This window comes from Thunnus thynnus, chromosome 4 (genome assembly GCF_963924715.1).
Source record: "Thunnus thynnus chromosome 4, fThuThy2.1, whole genome shotgun sequence".
NCBI lineage: Eukaryota > Metazoa > Chordata > Actinopteri > Scombriformes > Scombridae > Thunnus > Thunnus thynnus.
The window spans coordinates 27,675,098-27,699,751 of record NC_089520.1 but is presented as its reverse complement, the minus strand read 5'-3'; the positions used below and the strand labels follow the sequence as shown (position 1 = coordinate 27,699,751).

Here is a 24,654-nt window from a genome sequence, read left to right as displayed (position 1 = left end):
GCAGAGCTTTCCATATTCATAGCATGTTGATGTTTGTCGATGTTTCCTGGTTGTTGATGATTAACTAAAGGCGTACAGCCTGTCATCAACTAGTAATGAGGAACTACAAATTACAGCAGCTACAGACACATCCCTCATTTACTCTATGGTTGTTGAAGAGTGAGTGTCCTCTCTAGGCTACTGTATGAATATCTCAAAAAGCATCTGCTAAGCTCAAAGCAGGGTGTCAGCAGGCCCTTAGAATGTCTGTTAAATTCAATTATAAATACTGTTTAGAATGTCTTAAGTCACTGAAATGAGGTTTTTATTTCATCAAATTTATTGTAATATTTTTTTTAGATTTAGTTGAACCCTTCAGCAGCAAAATTTGAAGTTAGTAGCTTATAAATCTTTTAAGCCAGCCTAATGCTCAACATCTATTCTTAAATTAATAGACATACCTTATACTTATTTGCTACACCATCAGAATATTCATCACACTGTTCTCTTGTCTTTCTATGTCCAACAGGAACCGTTTTCTGGAATCATATATTTTAGTTATATCTTATTTCTGATAGTTATCTATGTGCTGAACAAAAACGCATTATGTACATTAACCTGGGATAGTTGTTAGGAGAGATGCATGTAGTATATTTGACAACAACAAAATTGGGATTATAATAAATTAATAAAAATAACAAATCAAAGGAATGTTTGGAAATCATCATCCTGAGGTCACTGCCTGGATAGCAGCGCAGTCCTGCCTATTACATATTCACTTGATTGTAATTAACATTGAGTCATTAGATTCAGGATAAAGTTATTGTGCAGTAGAGCAAGAAATAATATCTATATTGTCAGTCAGCTCTTTGTACTTCAAATATAGATTTGAGAATCCAGAGCTTCAGCACATGATTATTATGCTGTAAAAGCCTTCGTAAAATAGAATTACTAATGTAAAGTTAATGGAGCTCTAAATTGGCAGTTGGCCCTTCTCAACAAGTGAGAGTCTCTCTGTTGTCCCCCATTAAAAAACAACTTTAGAATTGGCCATTCTCTTGTCGCCTGTCAACTGAAACCTATCAATATAATTTGTCCAAAATATTAAAAGTCTTTAAAAGTATGAAATGTCCCGCTTTTTAGAAAGAAGAGCTGGAAGCGCTTGAACCTATACAGTATGTGTTTTCTTTGTAAGAGTGATACTGCAAATTATAGCTGATACCAGGCTGATTTTGAGTCCACTAATAGTTTGCACAGAGATTTGGATCACTAGTTGCCATAGCTATGGTTTCAGGCAAGTTGTGTGCTCAAAGCCTGTCTCAGTCCAGTTTCTATATTCTTTCCATGTTTTCCTTTTCCCCTGATGTAAGTGGATGATGAAAACGCTTGAATTCACAAAGAAAGACAGAGATATGGGTAAATTTCAGTCCCCCTGTTGTCATTTAGCACAATAAATTGGCACAACATGACACAAGTGGAGGTTCGGTGTCTTGCTCATCATTCAGATGACAAACATTATACATAGTCACGAAGCATATTGTAGCTGTTGTGATGCTGTTTTTGTTGAACTTGTACTGAACTTTGTTTTTCTCCCAAAGAAATAATTGTGATTGTCTCGTCTGTGGCGCTGAACACAGATTGACTATGATGTGTCCTATCGAGACGTATTACAACACACTGAAGATGCATCACTTCTTTGATGTTATGTAGTCACCTCAAAAACAGATTCTTGTTGAAAGTATACTGCTTCATCAAAGATTGACAAGAGACGTTTGTTGTTTCATGATTTCTTATGAATATTAATGAATAAAATGACTCCTTTCAAACGGCAAATTTAAACTGAGAGGTATGAGTTTCCTTTTCTACCAGTAAGAAGAAGGTGGCTGTGATTGAGGCAGGCTTTGTAGACAAGCTTCACATTAAAATTAACTCATTCTTTGGTTCGATTTGTTCACATGTCACAGGGGAGCACAGCTATTTTCCAGCAGGCATTCAATAGATGTGTATTTAAAAGGAAAATTTCTCAAGGTTATGAAAATTTGTTATTTTTTTCGTCTCATTTGGTAATAGCTAAATTCATTTGTAGATGGACTGTGATAATAGATGTGTCAAAACAATAACAAAAGGAATTGTGGTAGTGGGAGCGCTACTTTACCTGGAGGACACGGTATGTTTATGCCCTAGTCCCAGTCCTATTCCTCAGTCCCACATGTATCGGTCTGCTGCACGTACCATATGTCTATGTACATGTTCCGTTTACATTGCTTTTTGTCTGTATATATTCCCATGTTCCCTTAACGTTCCTCACACTATAATGTATGGGTTCTTTGTTAACCTGTGATGTGCCATTCATTAGATATGTTCATGTTACTACTGAGAGCAAGTACAGTTGAATACTACAGCAAATAGTCTTTGAACAGCTACTTTGTCAGGAATACAACAGAAGAGCATCCAGCATATCTGTTTACAGTGCAGCCAAACAAACGTGTGTTGTTTTAATAAAGAAGTCATTAAGTAATCACTGCAACTGCAATCTGATTTCTGATATCAATGAGATAAAAATTAAAAACAATAACGCTGAATTACATACATGCATCGTTTCCCTTGTGTAGGCAGTTTGAATTCAGTGTGGGAATACTAACAATATGACTATACAGAGAGAAAGTTACAGAATGTGAAATACATTGAATGGCTTCTGCTGAAAAAATGCTGACCATAAATAGTATCAAAATGAGGTATGATTTTATGAAAATCTTAAGGATTATAAAGGGTATATCCCTAATTGTTACATTTCTGATGGCTGAATGTTTATAGGATATCCTTTAGTCAAAAGTTGGTACGTGGTATCATGGGATATCCAAGTGTATAGCTGCATATTTGTTTTAATCTCACTCAAGACTCAAACTTGATACTCAAATTCCTTCAACACCCAGTTTATTGAACCAAGCAAATTCTTTATATTATACCATAAAATTATACATATATTCTCTAAAATAGAGATTTAAAACAGATCTTGGCTTGTGAAAAATGTGCTGGAATCTAATTTCTTAAAGTCCTATGGCTGCTATATTTGTGTTATTTTTACAGAAAGTCCTTTGACTAATTTGTTACGTTTTTGCCTGCTATTTTTACAGGTAGCTTCATGAACAAGGTCTCTTTGAAATGCACTCTCTTTGAAGTGTAAAGGAAATGTCCATTTACTATAATGGTCTATCCCTTAGAGGCAGTGTCAAAAACACATGCCTTAGTGAGCCAACCTCTGAAGTAATTAAGACCAGTAGGCCGCGGGGACACCCTTGAGTTCATTAATTTCAGGTTTTAGAAATGATAATTAGTTGGCTTTTTATATGTGGTCCTCCTTTGCTTCGCTTTTCCCTTGCTTGCTGTCTTCCTCTTTCTCACTTTTGTGCTTTTTCCCTTGCTGTCTTTATTCCTAACCTTGTCTTTGTTATCTGTTATCTCTCCATTCCTCTGTATCTTTGCCCCAGTGGTTTGCTTCGATGCTAAGATCAACTTTGATGACAACGCCGAGTTCCGTCAGAAGGCCGTTTTTGACATGGACGACATGACTGAGAGTGACCCCACAGAGATGGAGGCAGCCAAGTGGGACCTCAAATATATCGGACTGGACGGAAACATTGCCTGCTTTGGTATGAGAACAAAACCCTGTGACAGAATAGGCTCCTTTATCCACACAGACACACACATACACTAATCATTAAATGAGTTCTCTCATAAGTGAACCCATCCGGGCATAATGCTTTAATGCGTCTCTTAAGTCACATAAGTGAAAAGCTCGGACACAGTTAAAACTTAGTTAAAGTAAAGGCAGCCTGGGCTCTCCTCCAGTCCACATTACAAGCAGCTTTCTGAGGACTCCAGAAGGAATGCTGCCGTAACCAATGCTTTCTAATTAGCTATAATCCGCCCAGAAAGTCTCCAGTGAGCTAGATTGTTAGCATTCTCATTAAAGGCCCCCTCTCTTGTCATAAATCAAAGCTTTTACAGTGTACAGCAGCACTAACAGGTGCTCTTGCTTCTTACCCCGTAGCCTCATAAACACATTAGATGTCTGTTAGTACTAGCCCCCCCCACCCACCCACCCACACACACACACACACACACACACACACACACACACACACACACTGCACACACACCCCATCCTGCATCTGCAGGTCCCAGCCTCTCTTAAAGTAACAACTGCTTTTAAGGCCCTGTAGCTTCCATGAGAGCTCCAGTAAAGTGACAGCTGTTAAAGCGAGTTTCCCTTTTATTGAGACCTCGATTTGGGAGTTTGCCAGGACACAAGTTCAACTTGGCTAAACCAAACGAGGTAAGACATTTTTGTGCACTTGGCTCCTGCACAACTCAGCAGGGTAGCTGCGCTGGCAGTCGGCTAAATGATGACACAGGTCACAAAAAAGCATAGCAGAACCTCTTTTAATCAATACTCTTTTTCTCTGAAGTCAAGAGTCAAGTCATAATCAAATTTTCTCTGTGTTGCTCGACTTGAAGCATTGAATGTTCCTGATTAGAAGATTTCCATCTGATTCATTTTTTAAGTGTGACATTTTTTCAGCTATTTGCTCTGCTTTTAATTTACTGCTGAATTCCTTTGTGGGTGTTCTTACAGTACATGTCATCTTTCCTTTAGCGCCGGTAATGTTATTTTAATTGACTCAAGGCTGCCGCAGTCTTGCTTTTCTCTCAGTATCTTTCGTTTTAATTCTGGACTTTAAGCCTGGACGTAATTAGCTTTGTTATACTTAATGAATACATTTAATAAATTGTACGATAGATCATTTTTATCATTTTAGCACTTTTAGTGTTTATAGTATCATTAACACTCACCTAGCTTATAAAATGAGTACACCTGACATACCAGTGTTGCACACCTTTATAGATGAATGTTCAAAACCCACCAACCTTAGCACCTCAGCAGTTGATACATCGCCTTATTCAGATTTCCACTGTGTAAGTCTCACTCTGAAAAGGCATTATCTATTTGGCTAAATGTGTATCTGCTCTGTACTTATCCTTTATATTGGAGTATAACTTTTTACATATTTATTCAGCTGACACTGTTTTTTTTTGTTTGTTTGTTTCCCCTCAGTGAATGGAGCTGGTTTGGCTATGGCCACATGTGACATCATTGACCTGCATGGAGGAAAGCCAGCTAACTTCCTGGACCTTGGAGGAGGAGTCAAAGAGAGGCAGGTGTATGAGGCCTTTAAGCTGCTCACTGCTGACCCCAAGGTAGGTACAAACTGTTGAAAAAGTGAGTGCCTTTTTTGTTGCGCAGGTTGATTTTAACAATTTAGTACATTGGTCTGATAAGGCAAATTGGTTTCTTATTTTAGAGCAGATCTTCAAAGAGAGAGTCAGATAAAAAAAAAACAATTTTACCACCTGTTGAATTGTGTTTGATATTGCAGTCATGTATCTTGTCACAGCACATTCATAAAGCCCTGTCTATATGGTTAGCACTTTGTCACTGAGACAACAGCGCTCATTAGACTAGGGACCTTGGCATATGTCCATGTTTCACTGAGGGAAAAAGACACTGAGGAGTTGTGTGATTATACGCCATCATTTTCAGTTGCACTGGCATGATAAATCGCTGCTGTATACTCTGCAATAAAACGCGGCTTTTAAAGACGCCTTATCACATGTGCTTCCACAGACACATTAACACAAACACAGGTTCATACGCAACTCAGAATGAATGCACATACACAAATTTCAACCAAAGTATGCCTGTGACTGTCTTGCAGCTCAGCATGAGTGGCAGCTTGGGGTGTTTTACAAGTGATTCAGCTCTATGTTCAGAAAGCTAATAACTCCAAACTAAACACTGTGAACCTTGTAACGATACCGCAGTGCTGACTATGTGTTGACAGTCATCACACAGATAATTCCCCCGTTGCTGTCACTCCCATATCCCTGGACTGATCTCTGGTTGCCTCTGTATTAGCATCCCTGGCAAAACTTGTTTGAATGGAATACAGAATAGCATTTCATACCAATTCCATCTTCCTCCCCCCTTTTTTGAACCTTTATTTGCACCTGCTGATATGACTTCTTTTTCAAAAATCTGTATTACACTCGTTTTCAAAGGGCACCTGCACACCTGGGAATTGCACAATTCAACCACAGCTTTCTAATACTGGTTAAGCATTCTACCAGACACGTTGGGGTGTAAGTGCAGGTTCACTGCAGCAAATATACATCAACAGCAGTTATTGAGGGATGCATCTCACTGCACTCAGACTTTCCCTAGGTTTTTCAGAGATTTGAACAAACAGCCTTACTTTTACATATCTGCTTTTCCATCATTGCTAGAAAAAGGCTAGCTTACTTAATTTAAACATCCAGTTTGTGGAAATGGAGGCTGTGAATACAAATATATGGATTGCGATACACAGTCTGCTCTTAAAATGGATATTCTCCATTTGATTCTTAAAAAAATTCAATTTTTTTCTAAACCTCAAAAGTAGAATTTTTCATGCGACTCACTGTTAGTGATGAGGGCCTGGAAATGGTAGCATTTTCAAACACTTTCTGTTTCATATTTATCGTACAGTAGTGAACATACTAGTGTTGCACACCTTTTTATAGATGAATGTTAAAAACCCACCAACCTTAGCACCTCAGCAGTTGATACATTGCCTCATTCAAATTTCCACTGTGTGTAGATTTTATTTGGTCTCACCTGAATTCAACCCAATGGTCTGTAGGGGAAAATGAAAATGAATGCAGTGAATAAAACAGAAATGCGATCAATAGGGAAGAAAGAAAACTACAAAGACTTGTCACTTTCTCCTGGTATGGGGCCATCATTTGTTATTATTGAACCCCTTTAAAACAAGGTGGAATTCAGGTTTTAAAGTCTGCCTTCATTGCCCCCCACACCCCCACCCCACCAAAAAAAAAAAAAAAAAAACCACTCCCGCATGGACAAAAGGATCCTCCTACAGCCTCCTCCTGTTCCTCCTTCTCTTTCTGTCTTGGGTTGATTCCCCAGATCCAGATGGGGGAGTAAGCCTGCTGCCTGTCCCTCCTGCTGCTGTGTATGGAAATAGAGACAGGGAGCTCCTCCCTAACAGGCAAAAAAGTAGAATAAGATTGACATTAAACTGGGTTGGAAGCACCATTAGCATTTCAACCAGGGGAGCTGAGAAACCTGCTCTGATCTGTGGAGGGAATGTTAATCATTTCACAATAAGAGCGAGAGAGAGCTGCACATTTGCATTTGTTTGTTTTTTTTTTTGTTTGTTTGTTTTTCACAAATTAGCACTCCAAAACTCCAATATATAAATAAAAGAATATGAGCAGAAGTTGACAGCTAGATAAATGTGACAAGGCAAGAATGATTGATCGCATGTGTCAATAAGTTATGGTGAGAGTGCTGTTTTCACTGTTTGCCTTACATATCAAGGTAATCAGTGCTGATAGCCCTCAAATATGCCATACTTTGTTTACAAAGCAATCCCAGTCAGACTGGTTTATTCGTGTTGCCCATCATTATTGTTTTACACTTTTGTTTTGTTTTTTACGAACAACCTTCCTCCTTCTTTCAGCAAAAAGTTTTGACAGCATATGTTATACGGATGCTTATTTACAGCACAAAATGAGTTCCATAGCAGCTGTGCAGATGGCCATTAATGTTCCGGTGCATACATGAATATGTGCTTTTTATTAGAGACCACTGTGACTTTTGACTGGAAGGTTTAGAATGATTTATGTGCTCGGAAAAGACAGAGGTGCATTTAGAGGCCAGGCAGGCAGTACAGCAGTAAATATCACGCTGTAATGACGCCATATATTTCCACAAAAACAGGTATTTTGGCGTCTGTCTTTTTGAAATCTTTCTTCCTCAGTCGCTTTTACGCTTTTGTCTCCCTCTTCCTCGCTCTCTTACTCTCAGTCTCTGCTTTGATGTCTCAGGCTCATTGTGCTGAGAGAAGTGGAAGTGATGTGCGTGTACTGCTGGCACTGAATAGCAGAGACGGGCCCTGAGATGACAAAGCCTCCTTGTTCTTGTTTGCTCATTTCTCAAGTATCTACCCTTACAGTATTCATTACCTTAAACATTGCTATTCTCTGTAAGAAAAAGGGAGGAAAAAAACAAATGAAATTGGAGTGTACTGTATATAAAGTGGAAACGAAGTGGGGAAAAAAAGTGAAATGATTGGGGGGAATAAATGAATTATAAGGTAGTGTGTAGCCAAGTGTTTGTTAACTATGTGAGATGTTATGTAGCTCAGCTGGGTGTAGCAGACCATTCAGCTTTGTTTGAATTTAGGCCCCTGGCTTTTTAAGCGCAGACATATTTATTTTCCATGCTAAAATAAATAGCTCCACTTTCTTCATATCCACGTATAGAACAGTTTGTTGACAGAATGGCTGAATTTATTGAGGTTTCCTTCACATCACCTGTAGGCATGAAGCAGGAGCAGGCAGCAAATACCAAATAACCTCGTTATTGCCTTGTGCCTGTGCCGTAAAGAAAGTGGCAGATGGATGTTTTGTCCAACTCGACATCCATTTTGTTCTCGGGGCTTAAGGCTGTTTTCTGTAATTTTTATGGGCTGGAGTAAATAATGAAATTTTTTTCTAAAACACACCCTTGTTGTTTGTGTGTGAATGTACAAGGGCTGCAACTAAATTAAATTGGTAATTATAATGGAAAAAATATTTTATTGTGATGAGATACAGTAATGTGTACGTTATGTGAACTATAGCAATAAAGCTACAACTTCATTTCTCTGCCTCGCAGAGTAGAAGGATGGTGACTGAAGATCAAATGTGAGATGTTCAATTTACAATCAACAAAAACTTTGTCCTTTTTACAAAGTACATTCTAACAACTAACTAAGAAATTACACAATATAACTTTTGTATTTTTCAGCTATGATAATCATGAAAACCTGCATGTTGTGACGCCCCTGATCTGCATGCGTGCATATTGTCTGTCTCTGTTAAAGCTTGAGTGTACGGCTTTTTTAGGTTTGCTACTTGTAGGCTTGTTTGTTACACGCTGCTGTAGTTTGTCGTGCCGCTGTGTTGTTTCAGGCGAAGCAGGCATGCAAAGTGAGGATGCTCTGCTCTGAGGTGAAAGAGGGACAGATTGGCACATTAGCATTAGTTCAGCTGGGTGACCCACCTCCCAGGCAAATATGGAGGTGTGTTCATACGCATGTGTTAATGTTGTTGCATAATCACGGTGTTGATCATGAAACATCTTTTCAGCTCCCACCGGCATGTGTGTGTGTGTGATCTCAATTCAGAATGCTGAGGCTCACCTGTGTGTGTGTGTGTGCGTGTGTGTGTGCGTGTGTGTGTGTGTGTGTGTGTGTGTGTGTGTGTGTGTGTGTGTGTGAGAGAGTGATTGTATTTTGTCTTTGTGAGTTTTCCCTGCATTTTCACCTCCTCACTGTTTGTGTGGGATAATTATGCATGTCCCCCAGTGCGTCAGCCCCCGTAGCTAAAACTGTGTACTATTTTCCTTCTTCCCAGCTCACTGACTCTGCTTTAACTCACCTGTGGCCCCCCTTAAACCACTTCCCTCCTTGTTGCAGTGACACTCCTGAGCACTGCCTGCTCCTATGTCCCATCTCCTCCACAGGGAGCACAACACTATTACTACCTTTCCAACACTGGCCTCTATTTCTGTGAAAGAGTCTGTATTGGTATTATTCAGCAGTACTTACATGGTGATTCATACCTGGACATTTATTGTGGCGCCCCAGTGTGTCTTCCTGCCAGCCAGTTATCACTGTTTCCTCTTGTGGTTCCTTCCGTTCCTTCTATTTCTCCTTGTTCTTTCCCTTGGCCTCTCTCCCTCTTTGTATCTCTCTTTTCTTCCCTGTAGCCTTTCATCTAGCTAAATCCTGTTAAAGTCAATGTGAGAAGCTCCTTTCAGTTTCATGCCTGCTAGCTAAATCCTGTAGGAACCCAGGCACTGCCTTTCTCATCCCCATATGGAGATGTCTGAGCCCATGTGCTTCAACATGTATAGTGTCACAGAAAGGCAGTTGCTCCCGTCCAAGCCAGGTGAGCTAGAAAGAAAAGTGTGCTGTGTTGTGAAAAGTGCATCATCTTGTCTTCAGGCTGCAGGGGGAAGGAGCCCTATTTTACAGAGCTCTTTCCTTCGGGTGTTGCAACACATGACTACGATGGAAATGGCACACTTCATTCACTCGCTGCGCAGCAACGAAAATAGGTGCAAATATATACACAGCTTTGCATGCTTGTATCGTTTGTTAGAGCTCCAACATCACAAACACATCTACACACACATGCAGCCCTCAAGGGATCCCTACAACTTTTAATCACAAGAGTCACCTGTGATGTGAGAGCCCAATAGTGTGTTATTTTAGAAGGAAAGAAATCACCTCTCCGCCTGGAGCCGAGAGCCTGTGGGAGCTGTTGGTCCCCTGTGTTATAAACACAAGCAATGCAAAGCCGTTGAGAAAAGGAGAGAAAGGGGGAAAACAAGCTACCACGGTAATGGAGTTCATTCCCAGTGCGCAGAATATTACACAAGTACTAAATAGGGGCCAGCCATGAAGGGACCAGTACTTAGTCCAGCCAACACTCTCAGCCTGCCATATTGAGGCCAGGCCACTGAAAGAGTGAACATTGCTTGCAACAGGATGACAGTGTGGGGGGTTGCGTGCTTTAAGGGAGAAGTGGCTCTCTGGATGATACATTTCATTTTTTTTTCAGTTATATACTGTGTAGGTCATTGTATGGGTTTGCCATTACAAGAGAGAGGCTCTACCTCATATAATGGCTTTCCTGCAGATTTGCTTACAGTGCATTAAAATCCCGCTTTAGTGACATATATAGGGTTGGGTTTTTGTGTATCATAGGACCTCTTCAGCTCCAGTGCATTTAAAATCTCTGCAGCAATGTGGCAAGCTTGTGTTATAGGCTAAACCCAGAGTGCACTGACCCTGTGTTAGTCCTTGGAATGTATTCACCATGAGCCTGATGAAATGTAATTGGTCTGTGTGTACATACACAGGGACAAACTCTTCAGCTCAGTGTATTACTGTGGGTTTTTTAGTTGGAGTAGCCTATATAGTGAATGTGAGGAATGGTGGGGGAGTGTATAGTTTTCAAGGCTGTCCATTGAACGGCTCAGAGATATAGGGCAGCAGTTCAAAACTCAATTGTGCAGCCATAGTGAAGCCCACATCTATAGACCGATGCAGAAGCAGAAATCAAAAACCCATGTATCAGATGGACACATCAGACACAACAGCTCTCACCCCTTTATTTGCAACTCTGAGTTCAGCTTTAACAGTCGATATATACTGTATATATTTTAAAACAGGATGTCAGTTTACAGAGCCAACTGTTTTGGATTTTAAGGTATTGTGTTTTCCTTCTTTTCCATATATTGTATGTACAAGCCTGTAGGGACGGCAAACTTGAGTCATTTGTTTTATAAGCAGGTGTATGTCTGTCGTGTTAAAGTGGTGATTGGTACAGTGGTTGAGACTGTAGTCCCTAAAGAATGTTTTTTTTATTTTCCTATGTAGTGTATATGCATAAAAATAACAGCAGATAATAAAAATTATCCACAAACCAGCATGTTGTTGGTATGTGAAGCATGTTGCTCATCTATCATGCAAATATTTGGCAGATTTTTGTTTCACCTTTATAGCAAGTGTAATAATTAGACTGTCTTTCCCTCTAACATTTCATATATCAAGTGTTGATGTGCTGTAATTGTAATATGATGGAGTCATAAATGGAATCTGATATCTATTTTCACCATGTAATATATATGCAGCTTTTTACAAATTTTAATTGCTCTGCTCTCTAGTCTTTTGCATTTTACATTAATGATCATCAACTCACTTAGAATTCATTAATACAATATTGCGTATGAGTGCCTGAAAAATATCTCCATCCATTAATATCTCTTGAATCTCTCTATGTAATAATACTGTCCATTCTTTACTAGTGGTTCTCTGAGAGACAAAATGCACGTTCCTGTAAAGCTCTGCCACCTTTCACAATCAACATTTGGTTTGATTTGGTGGTGATGAAGTTTAAGATCTTTACCAGGCTCACAGCAGTTTCGAATAAAAAATGTATGATGGTGTGCATCATGAGCATGCCATTCCATCAGGATTATAGCAAGCTGAGCTTTTCAGTACCTCAGCAAGATAACCTGAAACACAGAGAATGTGAAGGACGGCTCAAACTGACTTGGCATATCCTTCACAATCTTTAGAACTCAATCCCACAGACCTTGTGTTGAACAAAGTGAAGAGTTAATTAAATCAACCAACAATTGCTCACATCTCTGGAAATTGCTCCTCAAGAGCTTGAAAGACATGTCAATTGATTTCTTCCTTTAAACAGGGCGGCAGTTACTAATGTTACAAGTGGCTGTGTGATGCTGTTTGGAGCCCATGTCTTTGACAGTTTTGTATATTGGAATATGCTTTCATTTTCACTGTATTAACACAATCATTGACATGTTATTGAGCAGGATTCCTCAAACTTTTGACTGCACTGTACATATAAATCTTTATTTCAGTGATACTATATAAGCCTGAGGAATAGCCTAAGATTTTGAAATGCAGTTTTATTGTTATTTTAGCCATATGTACTGTATATATAATAATATGCTATGGGAAAGTTAATTGTCTTACAGAGGACTGATTCCCTTGCAGAACGAGGCAGTATTGCGGGTTAAACCTGCATTTGCAGTTGATCAGACTGAGTCAGTGCTGCTAGTGACCAGATTTAAACAGGTGCCCAGTTGGCTTCATGAACAGTTGTTTCTAATAGGGATGGGGATTTCATTTAATGTTATGATGTTTAAACAACATTTAGGTGTTGTAAGAAAAGACCTGACTTGTCTAAGACTTGTCAGAGTTGTGCATGTGAGTAGGATAGGGTGAGACAACGACGCGATTGTTCGCATGCATTTAAATCGATTTATCTTTCTAATTTCATAGTTGCCTTTTAGCTTGGGCAGAGTTGCAGACCTCTAACTTTTGTAGTTGTGTATTGAGACGAGGCATTCACATGTGAGGTGACAGTGACACTTACTCATGTCTTTCTCATACACTGGCATGTATACACACATTCCCCTGCTCATCGAACTCTTGAACTCAAAAATGCACCGGCCGAACACATCTATACACTGTCATAATGCAGATAACAGATGTATGCACACATCATGAATTTTGGGCAAAAAAGTACACTCTGCACCCTCAAGCCATAAGGGAAGGACAAATAGGGTTGTCACACTCCATACATTCTCCCTCTCATTCCTCTTGTGAAGGTTAATTTGAGGAAGTGAAGGAATTGTCCAGAGATGCACCATGGAGCTGATGACTTGTCAGATTGATTTGCCCTTCAGGGAACTTATGCCTTGTCTGTCTCCTCCTCCATCTGATCCGGGTTAGGACAGCGCAGCATGCTTTTAAAGAGTGATGTCATTTTCCACCGCACCATCAGGAGACAACACTATTACTTAACCATCATGTATGCATAAAGACTATGGATTGCTAATGTATTCACCTTATCCTGGCACCTTGTCTTGGCTCCAATTTGTCCCCTGTTGATTCTCACACACACACACACACACACACACACACACGACAGGTCCCATGGGCATGTCTGATTGAGCTTTCTCCAGTCTGCCATTCCTCATCCGTGGGAAATCAATAGAGGATCTGGGATTGGAGCTCGGGCTAATTGAGCTCTGCACTCTCTGTTCTCTTATTGCTGCCAGGAGCGTTTTGTCATCGCAGCACCTGGTTCACACCATGGGGCCAGCGGGAGCCAGCCAGCGATCAGATAGGGCCTTTAGATGCCACAGGGAGGGGAGCTGCTTGTGATTGAGCGACCTTGTGAAGTCGAGCACTGAGAGGAAGGGCAGAGCAAAGAAGAGCTTAATTTATTCTCATGTGTCTCTATAGGAGCTGCTTGATGTTTCTTCCTCATCACATGTTGATGGAGGAAATATAAATGTATCCTCTGTTGCACAGTTTTGGAAGGCAGAACCGTTAGAATAGTGATTATCACTCTAGCTCCCATGTAACTTTATTCTCAAGTTTCTTAAGTTGCTGCACTCAGGCAGGTCCCTGCATCCATTTGCATGTATCAAGGGAATAAAAAAAAATGAACTTAGATCATTGCCTTGGCAGCATCACTAACCCACAATTTTCTCAAGCTATAAATATTATGCCATGAGAGCGGTGGTTCTGCTGTGTTTACACTTCACACATGGTTTGAATATAATCATAGATCAGTAGCCCACAATAATGCCTCATATTATATGTGGCATGCTGTTGCTAGCCAGTGTTATCCTTACAAACTGCTTTTCTGCTCTTCTCGGCATTATAAATGGAGATTCCTTCTATCCAAACCATCTGCTGTCTTCACTCCACCCTTTGCCACCATTCCAGTTCTCCATCTCTCCATCTGCCCATGTTCCAAGACTCGAGGGAGTGTCAACATCACAGATAGCGCTGTCCAGTGCTTAGAGATATTGCGGCACAGTTGTGACTGTTAGACCTCCCTCATTTCACGCTCCCCTTGCGCTTATGTGTGCACATGCTGGGGGATTATGTGAGGCCACTCAAACACCCAGTTGATGAGACCATTCGTGCTCTCTGAGCCATGCACTGACACCACAAACACTGTGCCCTTTTTTGTCCTCTAGGGCTATTAATGTGGGTGATATTTTTGAAGTCACTTGTCGAGGTTAAGCCTGCGTCATCGAAACAGAGGTTAATTGCAGTTAGTGCACTTGAATGTTGTTGTAAATGAATTAAATGATGGCCCGCAAACAAACAACCTGCCTAGGCCTTGAAAATGTATTTTTTCCATCCCTCTTTGGCTGGAGGTGGTCAAAGTGCGCCTCACATCATTAACTGCGGCATGAGTCACTGCAAGGTGCACCATTCACAGGAGACACATATAGAGCAGTGATAATTCAGTAGCATCAACATACATTTCAAAGCATTCAGTAAAATGCATACTGAAATTAACAATCTGTCATACCAATAGAGGCTCAAAGAATATAAGGCTGTTAAGACTAAAATTCATACATTACAATACAGTAATCTTGTCAGAAATTCAGATAATAGAGCTTATAGCATAGTATTTAACAAGAGCTCACATATACTTTGGCATCATATTGGCTGTTGAGAATGGAAAGAATGATTGCTAATTGCTGATGCCAATTCAGCTGTAAAGAGATTGTTTTGGGGCCATTTAATAGACCTAATATGCTATTTGATCATTTTTATATTACATACAAAATAGAGGACTCAGTGTTTCACCGAGGTTGACTGCTTTGGGGTGGCAGGATGGGCTGTGGGGGCGATGACACAAATAATTACAATATTACAGAACATTTGGGCCTGAGTCATATTTTAAAAGTCTTATATTTTATTTTATTTCCCAGTGATCCACTCAGAACTATTTTTTTTTTTAACAAAGCATACTAGCTTTTAGCGTCTTTGCCACTGTCACCAGATTCAGGTTGGGTTTCAATTAAAAAAAAACACAGATATTTGTTTATTTCAGGTGTGGGCAGGGGGTCTGCGTCAAGAGTTTCCCAGGCAACGACAGAGGTTGACTCACATTTCGGAACAAGGCCGCACAGAGGCTCCCAAATGCAAATGATCATTTAAAAAAGAAGAAAAAAAAGAAGATTTTTTTGGTCTGGTGGGTTCCTGTTGGTCTGGCAGCCTGCCAGGCCTGTGCAATTATAGGGGAAACACTGGGACCATTGCCCAACTTAATTGGCAATTGATGACACAAGACATGACATGAGAAGAGACCTAGAAATTTGCAGTTAAATGTTGTTAACATTAGGGAGCTAGTGGTCTAATATTAGCAAATCTCAAATAAACCTGCACTATTTTCTGTGACCTTGGAAATATCTGACCCCTTTCAGACTGAACCCTATTAAATCCATTTATAGACAGATATATTATAAAAAACAAATCACATTAAGACATTTAGGAGTCTTCACACTTAACAGCTGAGGGGAGTGCAGATGTCTGGCCTCATTTTACTAAAACTTACTTCAAATGTTGCCTAGCACAAGGTTAGCAAACAAGGACATTACTTTGGTTTATAGATGAAAGTGTGCCCCCCCCCCCAAAAAAAAAAGACAGATGGGTCACTTTAAGATTTAGAGATTAAGTATTTATGTGTAGCTGCTATATAAGCATGTTTGTTCTTCCTGAGACCTGTCTTTGGATAATATGCTTGTGTTCAGGCCCCTGAAGCTTTTGTTTCTTCCAATAGGGCCATAGGCTCCTAACAACTCACATTAACCTTCAGATTTTAGTCAGACCCGGCTATCAGATCCAACAGGCCTCTTGCCCTCCTCAGTTGTTGCAGCCCCCTGGATTTGGACAGGGTCGTGGGTTGAGACACTGGCTCCTCTCCACCAGCCCCTCTTTGCTATCCACCTCCATTACACCCTCAGTATGACACTTGCAAGGGCAGCAGTAGTGCTTTGCTTTGTCCTTTGTTTTAACATTTTAATCCACTCTGAAAAAAATCAATAAAGTCTTGCATAATAATTCAAACACAGCCAACAAACACCAAAGACACTGGCTCTTAAATCGTGGCTTGTGTTTTTCCCAAATGTGTTGCCTCACGAGTAAAGTGTACACAAATATACTACAGTTTAAATGTCCCATCTCTCCTCAGTGCCCCTCCTCCATCACTGGTCATGTTTCAGGTATTTGTTGCTTTGTATGGCAAGACATGCCGGCAGCAGTACAGCGAGAGATTATTGTCAGTGTAATTGGCTTTTCCAGGCCTGATTTGATATGAGCCTCTTGTCTGATCCACACACTTCTTTATTATCGAGCGTAATGGAAAGACGATGAGGCTCACATGAAACGTTCGCCTCATCATATCTCCAGAGGAATCACCTCTTGCGTTTCGTTTATATGCTCAGGGTCAGGATAGAAAGTAGTGTATCTGTGTGAAGATGCAACGCTCAGAGCATACGCACATACACAGAAACAGACATACATTAGCATTACACAGACATAAGAAAGAAAATGATCTTGAATTTTAAAAACAAACGCTATGCACATTATTAACTGTCTGTATTCAGCAGTCTATGCATTTAAATATACATGCAAGAATTCATCAAGAGTTAATACTAAATGATCTGTGTTCAGCCATTATATACCGCCTCACAGTTCCCTCATCCAGATTTTATTGTTCCTGCATTCCTGAAAAGTGACAACCAGCAGAAAGAATTTAGTATCAGATTGTATGATCTAGTTCAGTCCCTATCCGCTGTCCAGACTGACATGACTGTCTGCTGCCGTCTGCCTTGTTCACCAAGCAGCAGAGGCAATGTAGAACACGGTTCCCCTACACTATTATCTCAGTCAGTATCTGCTACTGCCAGAGGAGGATACACATGGACAAGAGATTTGCACTGGGAAAACTGAAAGGCACTGTAAAGGAAGGGGGAAGATTGATATGCAGCAGAAATAGTTTGTAGAATCAGTTTTTGGCTGGCATAATTTACATAACTGCAAAATCCCACTCGGTTAACACAATAAAAATTGACAGGTTACATTTAATGCTAGAAAATTGCAGGTTTCAAAATGATGCCAAACAAAAAATAGGCCATTCTGTCTGAATGTTCAAGTTACATAGAACTAGAGCTAGATCTTCTTACTTTCTCCTCTTGCCTAGGTTTACACTTAACAAGCCAGCATTCATTGTACTTGCTCCACATTTTTAGAGACTTTTTATCATGTCCCTGTCATTTCCTCTCATTCATTGCCAGACTACCATGGTTATTGGTGATACAACATTTGCTTCGTAGAGGTTTGGTTGCCAAGACAACAACCTCTGAGGCCTTTTACACTCAGGTTTATTTTAAGCACTATAACGCACAGTATAAGGACTCTGAATTATCAGTAAATACCAGATAAAGGTATAAAATAGCTGCCTCTGACATGTGCAGATCAAGATGTGGATGAGTGCATCCACTCTAAAATTGTTCTCTCATCATAATGGACCTTAAATGGATCCTGGTAGTTGCATTTGTCCAAGAAGTTTTAAGTTTCCACTTTGATAGCTGTTTTGGTCCTGTTTTGTAACATCTGCTGCTCACTGTCTCTTTTGATGCAGTTTAATTTAATTAAAAGAGAACAGTCAACTTTCAGCTGCAGGTACAGTGGATTCAGTATGAAAACATCTGGTTAGATTGTAACCATGGTGAAGCATAGGTGAACCATAGGACGTGGCCAGGCAAGTCCATGTGTTTAAAGAAGTATTCACATACACTGACCGCAGAGAAATCATTCCCCCTGCATATGGAATATGTAACCAAGTGGAGAGATAGTCTCGACATGACAGAAACAGCAAGTAACTTATGATGTACTATGACATGATATTTACTTGGCCGGCAAATAGAGTGGGACAACGAGATAGAATTTCCTTGCAAATACTAGGGCTGTAGTCTCCTGGTCGACTGGTCGATTAGTTGGTCGATATGCTCTTGTGTAACCAAATTCTCATTGGTCGAATAATTGCCGTGTTACTTTCATAAGGAGAAAAGTAGCCTTCCAGGATTAATCCATCATTTCCTGCGGCGGGAGGGAAAGACTAACAAATTACCTGTGTATTCAAAACACCCCCGTTGTTTTCACAACTTTGAACTCACCCAACCTCATGGAGATTGCTAGGTCGAACTGTGCCCAACGTTTAACGAGCGCTTACTGAACGTACTGAACGTTTACTGAATCAATGTTTCTCCTATAATTATAACAACAAGAACTCCCGCCAGGCCAAAAAGATATTTTTTAATGTCAAAAATAACGCCAAATATCCATTCGTTCGGAAATGAATAGTGTTTGGGAGTCTCTGTGCAGCGCTGTTCCAGTACGTGAGTCAACCTCTGTGTTGTTGTCTGGGAAACTATTGGTAGCGTAACTCCGTTAAGGAATACAGCATTGCGTAGTATGTTTGCATAGCGAGTGGGAAAGAGTGAGCGGCAGGAAAGTGACGGTGGACGTGAGGTTAGTAGTAAGTTGTCAGTCTGACAGTAAATGTACAGTACAGACTACAGTGTAACTGTTAACAAATGCTAAAAAGTCAAGTCTGTTGTTTCCCCAAGTGCTGGAAAAGTGAAGGGAGTTAGCCCCAAAGTTAGCAACAATGGGTTAACCTAACCTGAAGACGCAAAACAGAGAAATGTGTGACTGCGGAGTTCACTGTGCACTCTGTCCAGTTACATCCACCCCCCAACTAATCGATTAGTTGAAGATTATGTACGATTTCAGTCGACCAAGATTTTCTTTGGTTGACTACAGCCCTAGCAAACACAGTAACACAAAGTGAGATATTGATATTTTGGTGAAAACTGAATCTTTGACATTCAACCGAAACTAAAAGTTCACAATATCTGCTTTCATTACTCTACAAAATCCAGACAGAGACAAAACTGCCTGCAATTAAAGAGAAATCCAAATAATGTAAGTAATCTCTTGGAAAATAGATTGGAAACAAGTAGATGTGTTTAAATATGTACCTGTCACCTGTCATATAACTTGCCATATCATTTTTAACAACCCTATGGCATTCATAGTTTTTTTTTTTCTTTTTTTTTTTCTTTCAGATCCAGCATTGCATCATAGTATCATAGCAAGCATTGGGAATGGCTGAAATACTGTGTAGAAAAGGGGATGAGGAGAAGAGCACTGACAGAGAGCGAGTGAGTGAAAGAGTTGAGTTGAAAAGAGCGATAAAGAAAGGAAGATGAAAGTGAGTGCAGAGTGAGGAAAGAGGGGGGCAACGGGTGTAGAGAGCGGTAAAATGGGTGGAGGTGGTGGTGGTGGTGGTGGGGGGGGGTAGCAGTGATTACATTGTCCATCAGGCCACAGGACGGCCTGCATCAGCCCACAGGATTGATGTTTGACAGAATAATTAGAAAAGTGTCTCAGCCTGTAATCACTGGAGCTCATCTTGCCGGAGAAGACTTCCATTCGCTTTCTGCCACACATGGACACACAAATACTCTCACACACACACACACACGCACACACACAGACAGGCTAGTCTGAACCATCAGCGGCTGACTGTTATACGGGACAGTGGGTTGATAGAGTGGTAAGATGGGAGTGTTCCTGTTTATTCTTAAGGAACTGAAAGAGTTTATCTGCAGAGGTGGGGACGGGAGGCGAGTGTGGCACCTCAGTCACTGGTTCAGTGAAGGCAGGAGTCGAGAACACGCTGGTGATTTCGAAAGTGCTAGAGTTAGGGTTTATGGACTGGAAAGAAATGAATTAAGTGGAGTTTTACTACATCGGGAGGCAGAACGAATGAGATATGGGACTGAAGACCCCCCTAACCCTTCTTTGACTCTTTCAGCGCTTGTGTGTGTGTGTGTGTGTGTGTGTGTGTGTGTGTGTGTGTGTGTGTGTGTGTGTGTGTGTGTGTGTGTGTAAGTGCGTGCAAGAGAGTTTAGGGGATTGCATGAGTGTGGTTGCTTGGAATGGTAGTCAAAGTTAAACCACACAATATACTGAACAGTCACATGCTGCCCAGCAGCAGTGAATAACCCCTCGTGTCCACCACACACAATTCACAATTTAGCTTTGACACAGTTGCGTCATGGCTATAATGTATTTTTTTGCCTTTTCTTTCCCAGTGTGGATAGCAGCTGGATTAATCATTTTACTACATTTTACCGGTTTTACTGCTGTCAATCAAGTGCATGTAAACCAATAATCCATCCTTTTAACTAGATGCAATACTTGTATATGGAGTAATTCAGTCCACATTATATGGTCAAACAGACTTACTGCTCCTTTGCGTTAATACTATAGACGCACAACTATGAGATAGACTAATTGCATCTAGAACCAGACTCCGGAGCAATAGGAATATGTCTTGAACAGTTATATTCCCATATGTTATATTTATCTTGATCTTGTATTTGAAAAGTAACTGAAAAGTGGATACATGATAATATTCATACAGTATTGCCACAGTGCCTCTTATATTTCTGTTATTCACACATGAGCTCCAAGGACAAATCATGTACTGTAATATTTCTACAACATAAATTTGCAGTTTTATATTCACAGTAATGTACATTTATAAAATATACATACATATAATAATATATTCATGTATATATCTTTATTATGCATAACTACTGCTGTTGTATAACAAGTCAAATAGGTTGGGTCCCTGCTTCAATGGCTTGAACCTGTCTGGCAAATATAGACTGAAGCATTAAGCTGTGGAAAGAAAGACACAATTTAACCCGATGACAGTGAGACAATGAATAAAATAACTTCATATTGGATCTGCCACACAAAGCCTGACGGAACACATCTTATTATGTTTGGTAGACATTAGGTATAGGAAGACTTGCCAGAAAAGCTCTTGTATAACCAATTGTTACATTACTATTTTAGGCGTTCAGAGATGAAAACTCTTATTTCTCCTGGGTTGCTTAAACATATAATGAAGCATTTTGTAGTGGACTCAGTAAGCAGGTATCTTTATTTTGTTTTGTCAAGATTTAAAGCTAGTATTGATAATGTTTAATACATTAAATGGTTTAAATCCAGACAGTAACTTCACCAGTGAGACTAAACAGAGGTTGAACCGTAGAAGCAGTTTACAGTCTTCCATTGGTTGATTCTGCTGCCGATCAAATATGTCTGCTCTCCTATTGGCTAGTTTTACTGCCTCTGCCTCTGTTTTTTTTTCTCCTGTGTATGCTCGTTCTTCTCTCTTGGGCAGTTTAACTGAGTGGGGAGCGCACCTTTGTCCCGCTCAGCAAGTCAGAGCCCAGAAGCCCCACCCCACTGTGATGTGACAGTGTTTATATCAAACAGTCCCCACTGCACTCAGACACAGAGCTGAGCGGCTCGCTGGTCACTTCTCTACTCAAAGTTTATTAAACATGTCGCGTGTCCAAACAACTTCACACTTCACACTGCACGTCCTTGGGTCCTCAGCAGTACATCCGACAAATGTGAAGTTGAGTCAGAGCCCAGAAGCCCCACCCCGCTGTGATGTGATGGTATTTATATCAAACAGCCCCTACTGCACACAGACACAGAGCTGAGCGGCTCGCTGTTCACTTGTTTATTCAAAGTTTATTAATATTAAACGTGTCGCGCTTCCAAATTTCACCAAAAGAGCGTCTATCTCCACAGTAAATCACCTGCTGAGTGTTTGATGGTTGTTTATTTGTCCCTTAGAACGTAACCACCATGAAACAATCAGTCTCTCTGTTGCTCGTTCATGCTCTCAGCTCGCTCGCCCTCTCTCTATCTTTTTCTCTTGTCTTTTTTCAAACTAAGTCGGGAAAGAAACTCACAACAAAGCCCAACTTTTAATGTCAAACCAAGAGAGATGTCCTTTCTCCTTTCTCTCATGGCAGGGTTGTACAGTTCTGATTATGACATGCAGTCACAGAGCCCAGAAACCCCATCTCGCCACTGCAGAGTGGAGCAGCTCACTGATAGCTTGTTTTTTCAAAGTTTATTAATATTGAACACGTCATGAGTCCAATTTGGACCAAACTCAACACTGCACTCCCTTGAGTCTCCAGCCATACACTGGCCAAGTGTGGATTTGATTGGATAAATGGTTCAAGAAATACACAAAGGACATACATACATACATACAGAGATTCTTTAGTTGAGAGATAACATATTATTAATTATTAATATAGTAATGGTATGGCAGAGTGTTTTAAAAGACAAATACCGTCACATTTACTGCACTATAAATTCTGCTTTTGAGAGATTTTGATTGGGTTAACAGAACCAGAACATTCTATTAAAAGCAGAGTAAGAGCACTAGTAATGACACGTTTTGCAGCAGCACATTTTTCAACTTTCAAGCACTTCCATAAACAACCTTCCCCAACAACTACACCGTCTTTCCTGTAATCAAACATAATTTCTGTCACATTGACAACTATAAAGGTGTGAAAAGTTAAAGTTAAAAAGGTTCCAATCAATGAATTTGTCTGTGGGGTATTGGTTTAAAGAAGAATTTTTACTCATTATTTTACTGCTGTCTCTGTATTCCAGTATGTAAACCTCACAAGGATTAGTGACTCAAAAATGTCTACCAGGTAATGTAAGTTTATTGTTACCAGCCTGAACATACAGCTCTCAAACGTCTAAAAGAAATCAGGAAGAGTTAAATTACTGAAAGTCTGAGTTCTTCATTAGGATAATAGCCTCAGCCTGCATCTGCAGTTCAAAGGTCACATTATTTGTCCACCTTATATGCCCTTCCTGACATAGAGCAAGCCCCTAGATGAGACCTCCATCGATCTGGAATCTACTCAGCCTCTTCCTTTTCCTCCTGAGGCTTTTATTGGTTTCTCTGATCCCTCTAATACCTGAGCAAACCCTTAATGGCTAATTGATATGCTGCTCTGTTCTCCAGAGCTCCATCAAAAGTCTGCAGGGCAAAATGTCAGCCTTGGAGCCATTGCTGTGTGTGTGTCCCCCTCAAATAAAATCCCTTTTATTTGCATATAAGAGTGGACCACTTCTCCATTTGATTAGGCTTCAGGACATGGGAAAATTTCACGTAGCAGCTCCCACTGCAGCAAGAAAGTATTGGGTAAGCGCGCTAACATGCCCAATCAGTGTATGTATCCATGTCTGACTTTTTGAAAATTAAACCTTGATTGTGCCCATCTGTTTCGACCAGGTTTGGGTGTTTCTGGCAATTTAGCACCCACTTACCCAGACCTCACAGGACCCACAGGCGGTGAACGTGAGGGAATGACAGAAGGCTGGTGCAGAGAGTGAAATATGTCTATTCTATCAATTTCTAAGTCACTCATTTAGCCAGAGCTGAGTGGCGTTGAAAAACAGTCATCGCCTTTAACTGCCGTGATTCTGTCATTGATGAGGATGAAAAACAAATCAGTGGGCTTGTAAAAAGGGTATATATATATATATATATATATATATAGGGGTTTGCAGGGAGCTGGCAAGGGTTGAGAATGTCATATGAAGATAACCTCCCATTCATCAGAATTACAGCTCTCTGCGGTTACTCCAGCCCTGCTAAATTGCCTCTCAAGCTAGTTTGCCATCGAACGGCAGAAAAAAATTTAAAGTTCCCTTTCACCTCCTTTTATACATTTCTTTGTGTTTCATGACTGTTTCTCCATCTCTTCCTAGTGTTAATAGCACCAATGACCAACCTCTTACTTCAGTGCCAGTGCATTGTCTATAAATTCTACCCTACTACATATTTTCTGTTTTTTCTGTTGTTGGCCATATGTTATGCAAGATATGTCATTGCTACACAGCAGAATCACCGGTGTTAAATTAGTGTTAAATATAATACTTGAAAAGTGTCTATATGTGTCCACTCTTTTAAGCGTTAAATTAACACTTTTGAAATTGTTATTTTTTTAACACTCACCCAGAGTTATTTCAACACTGTAAGGAGTTGAAAAAATAACACTGGCTATCACTGAGTACTGTTGATAGTACTCTACACTAGTGTCCATGTTAGCAAATCAACACTACCAGACTACACTTGACTCCAATATAGTAACACTAACAGGTGTAACACAATTAACTCTGAAGGTGTAGAATGTTGTGGACAACCAATGCCCCCTCCAGCCACTGTACCCACCAC

At 40.2% G+C, this 24,654-nt stretch overlaps 1 protein-coding gene across 1 annotated transcript in view; it reads left to right on the top strand.

Moving 5' to 3' along the window:
• The window catches only part of suclg2 (succinate-CoA ligase GDP-forming subunit beta), a 102,745-nt gene that overhangs the window by 48,048 nt on the left and 30,043 nt on the right, over positions 1 to 24,654 (top strand). Inside the window, exons 8-9 of the mRNA XM_067588054.1 lie at positions 3,468 to 3,629; positions 5,096 to 5,238. Of these exons, the coding sequence (XP_067444155.1) occupies positions 3,468 to 3,629; positions 5,096 to 5,238 (305 nt within the window). The remainder of the gene's footprint in view (positions 1 to 3,467; positions 3,630 to 5,095; positions 5,239 to 24,654) is intronic.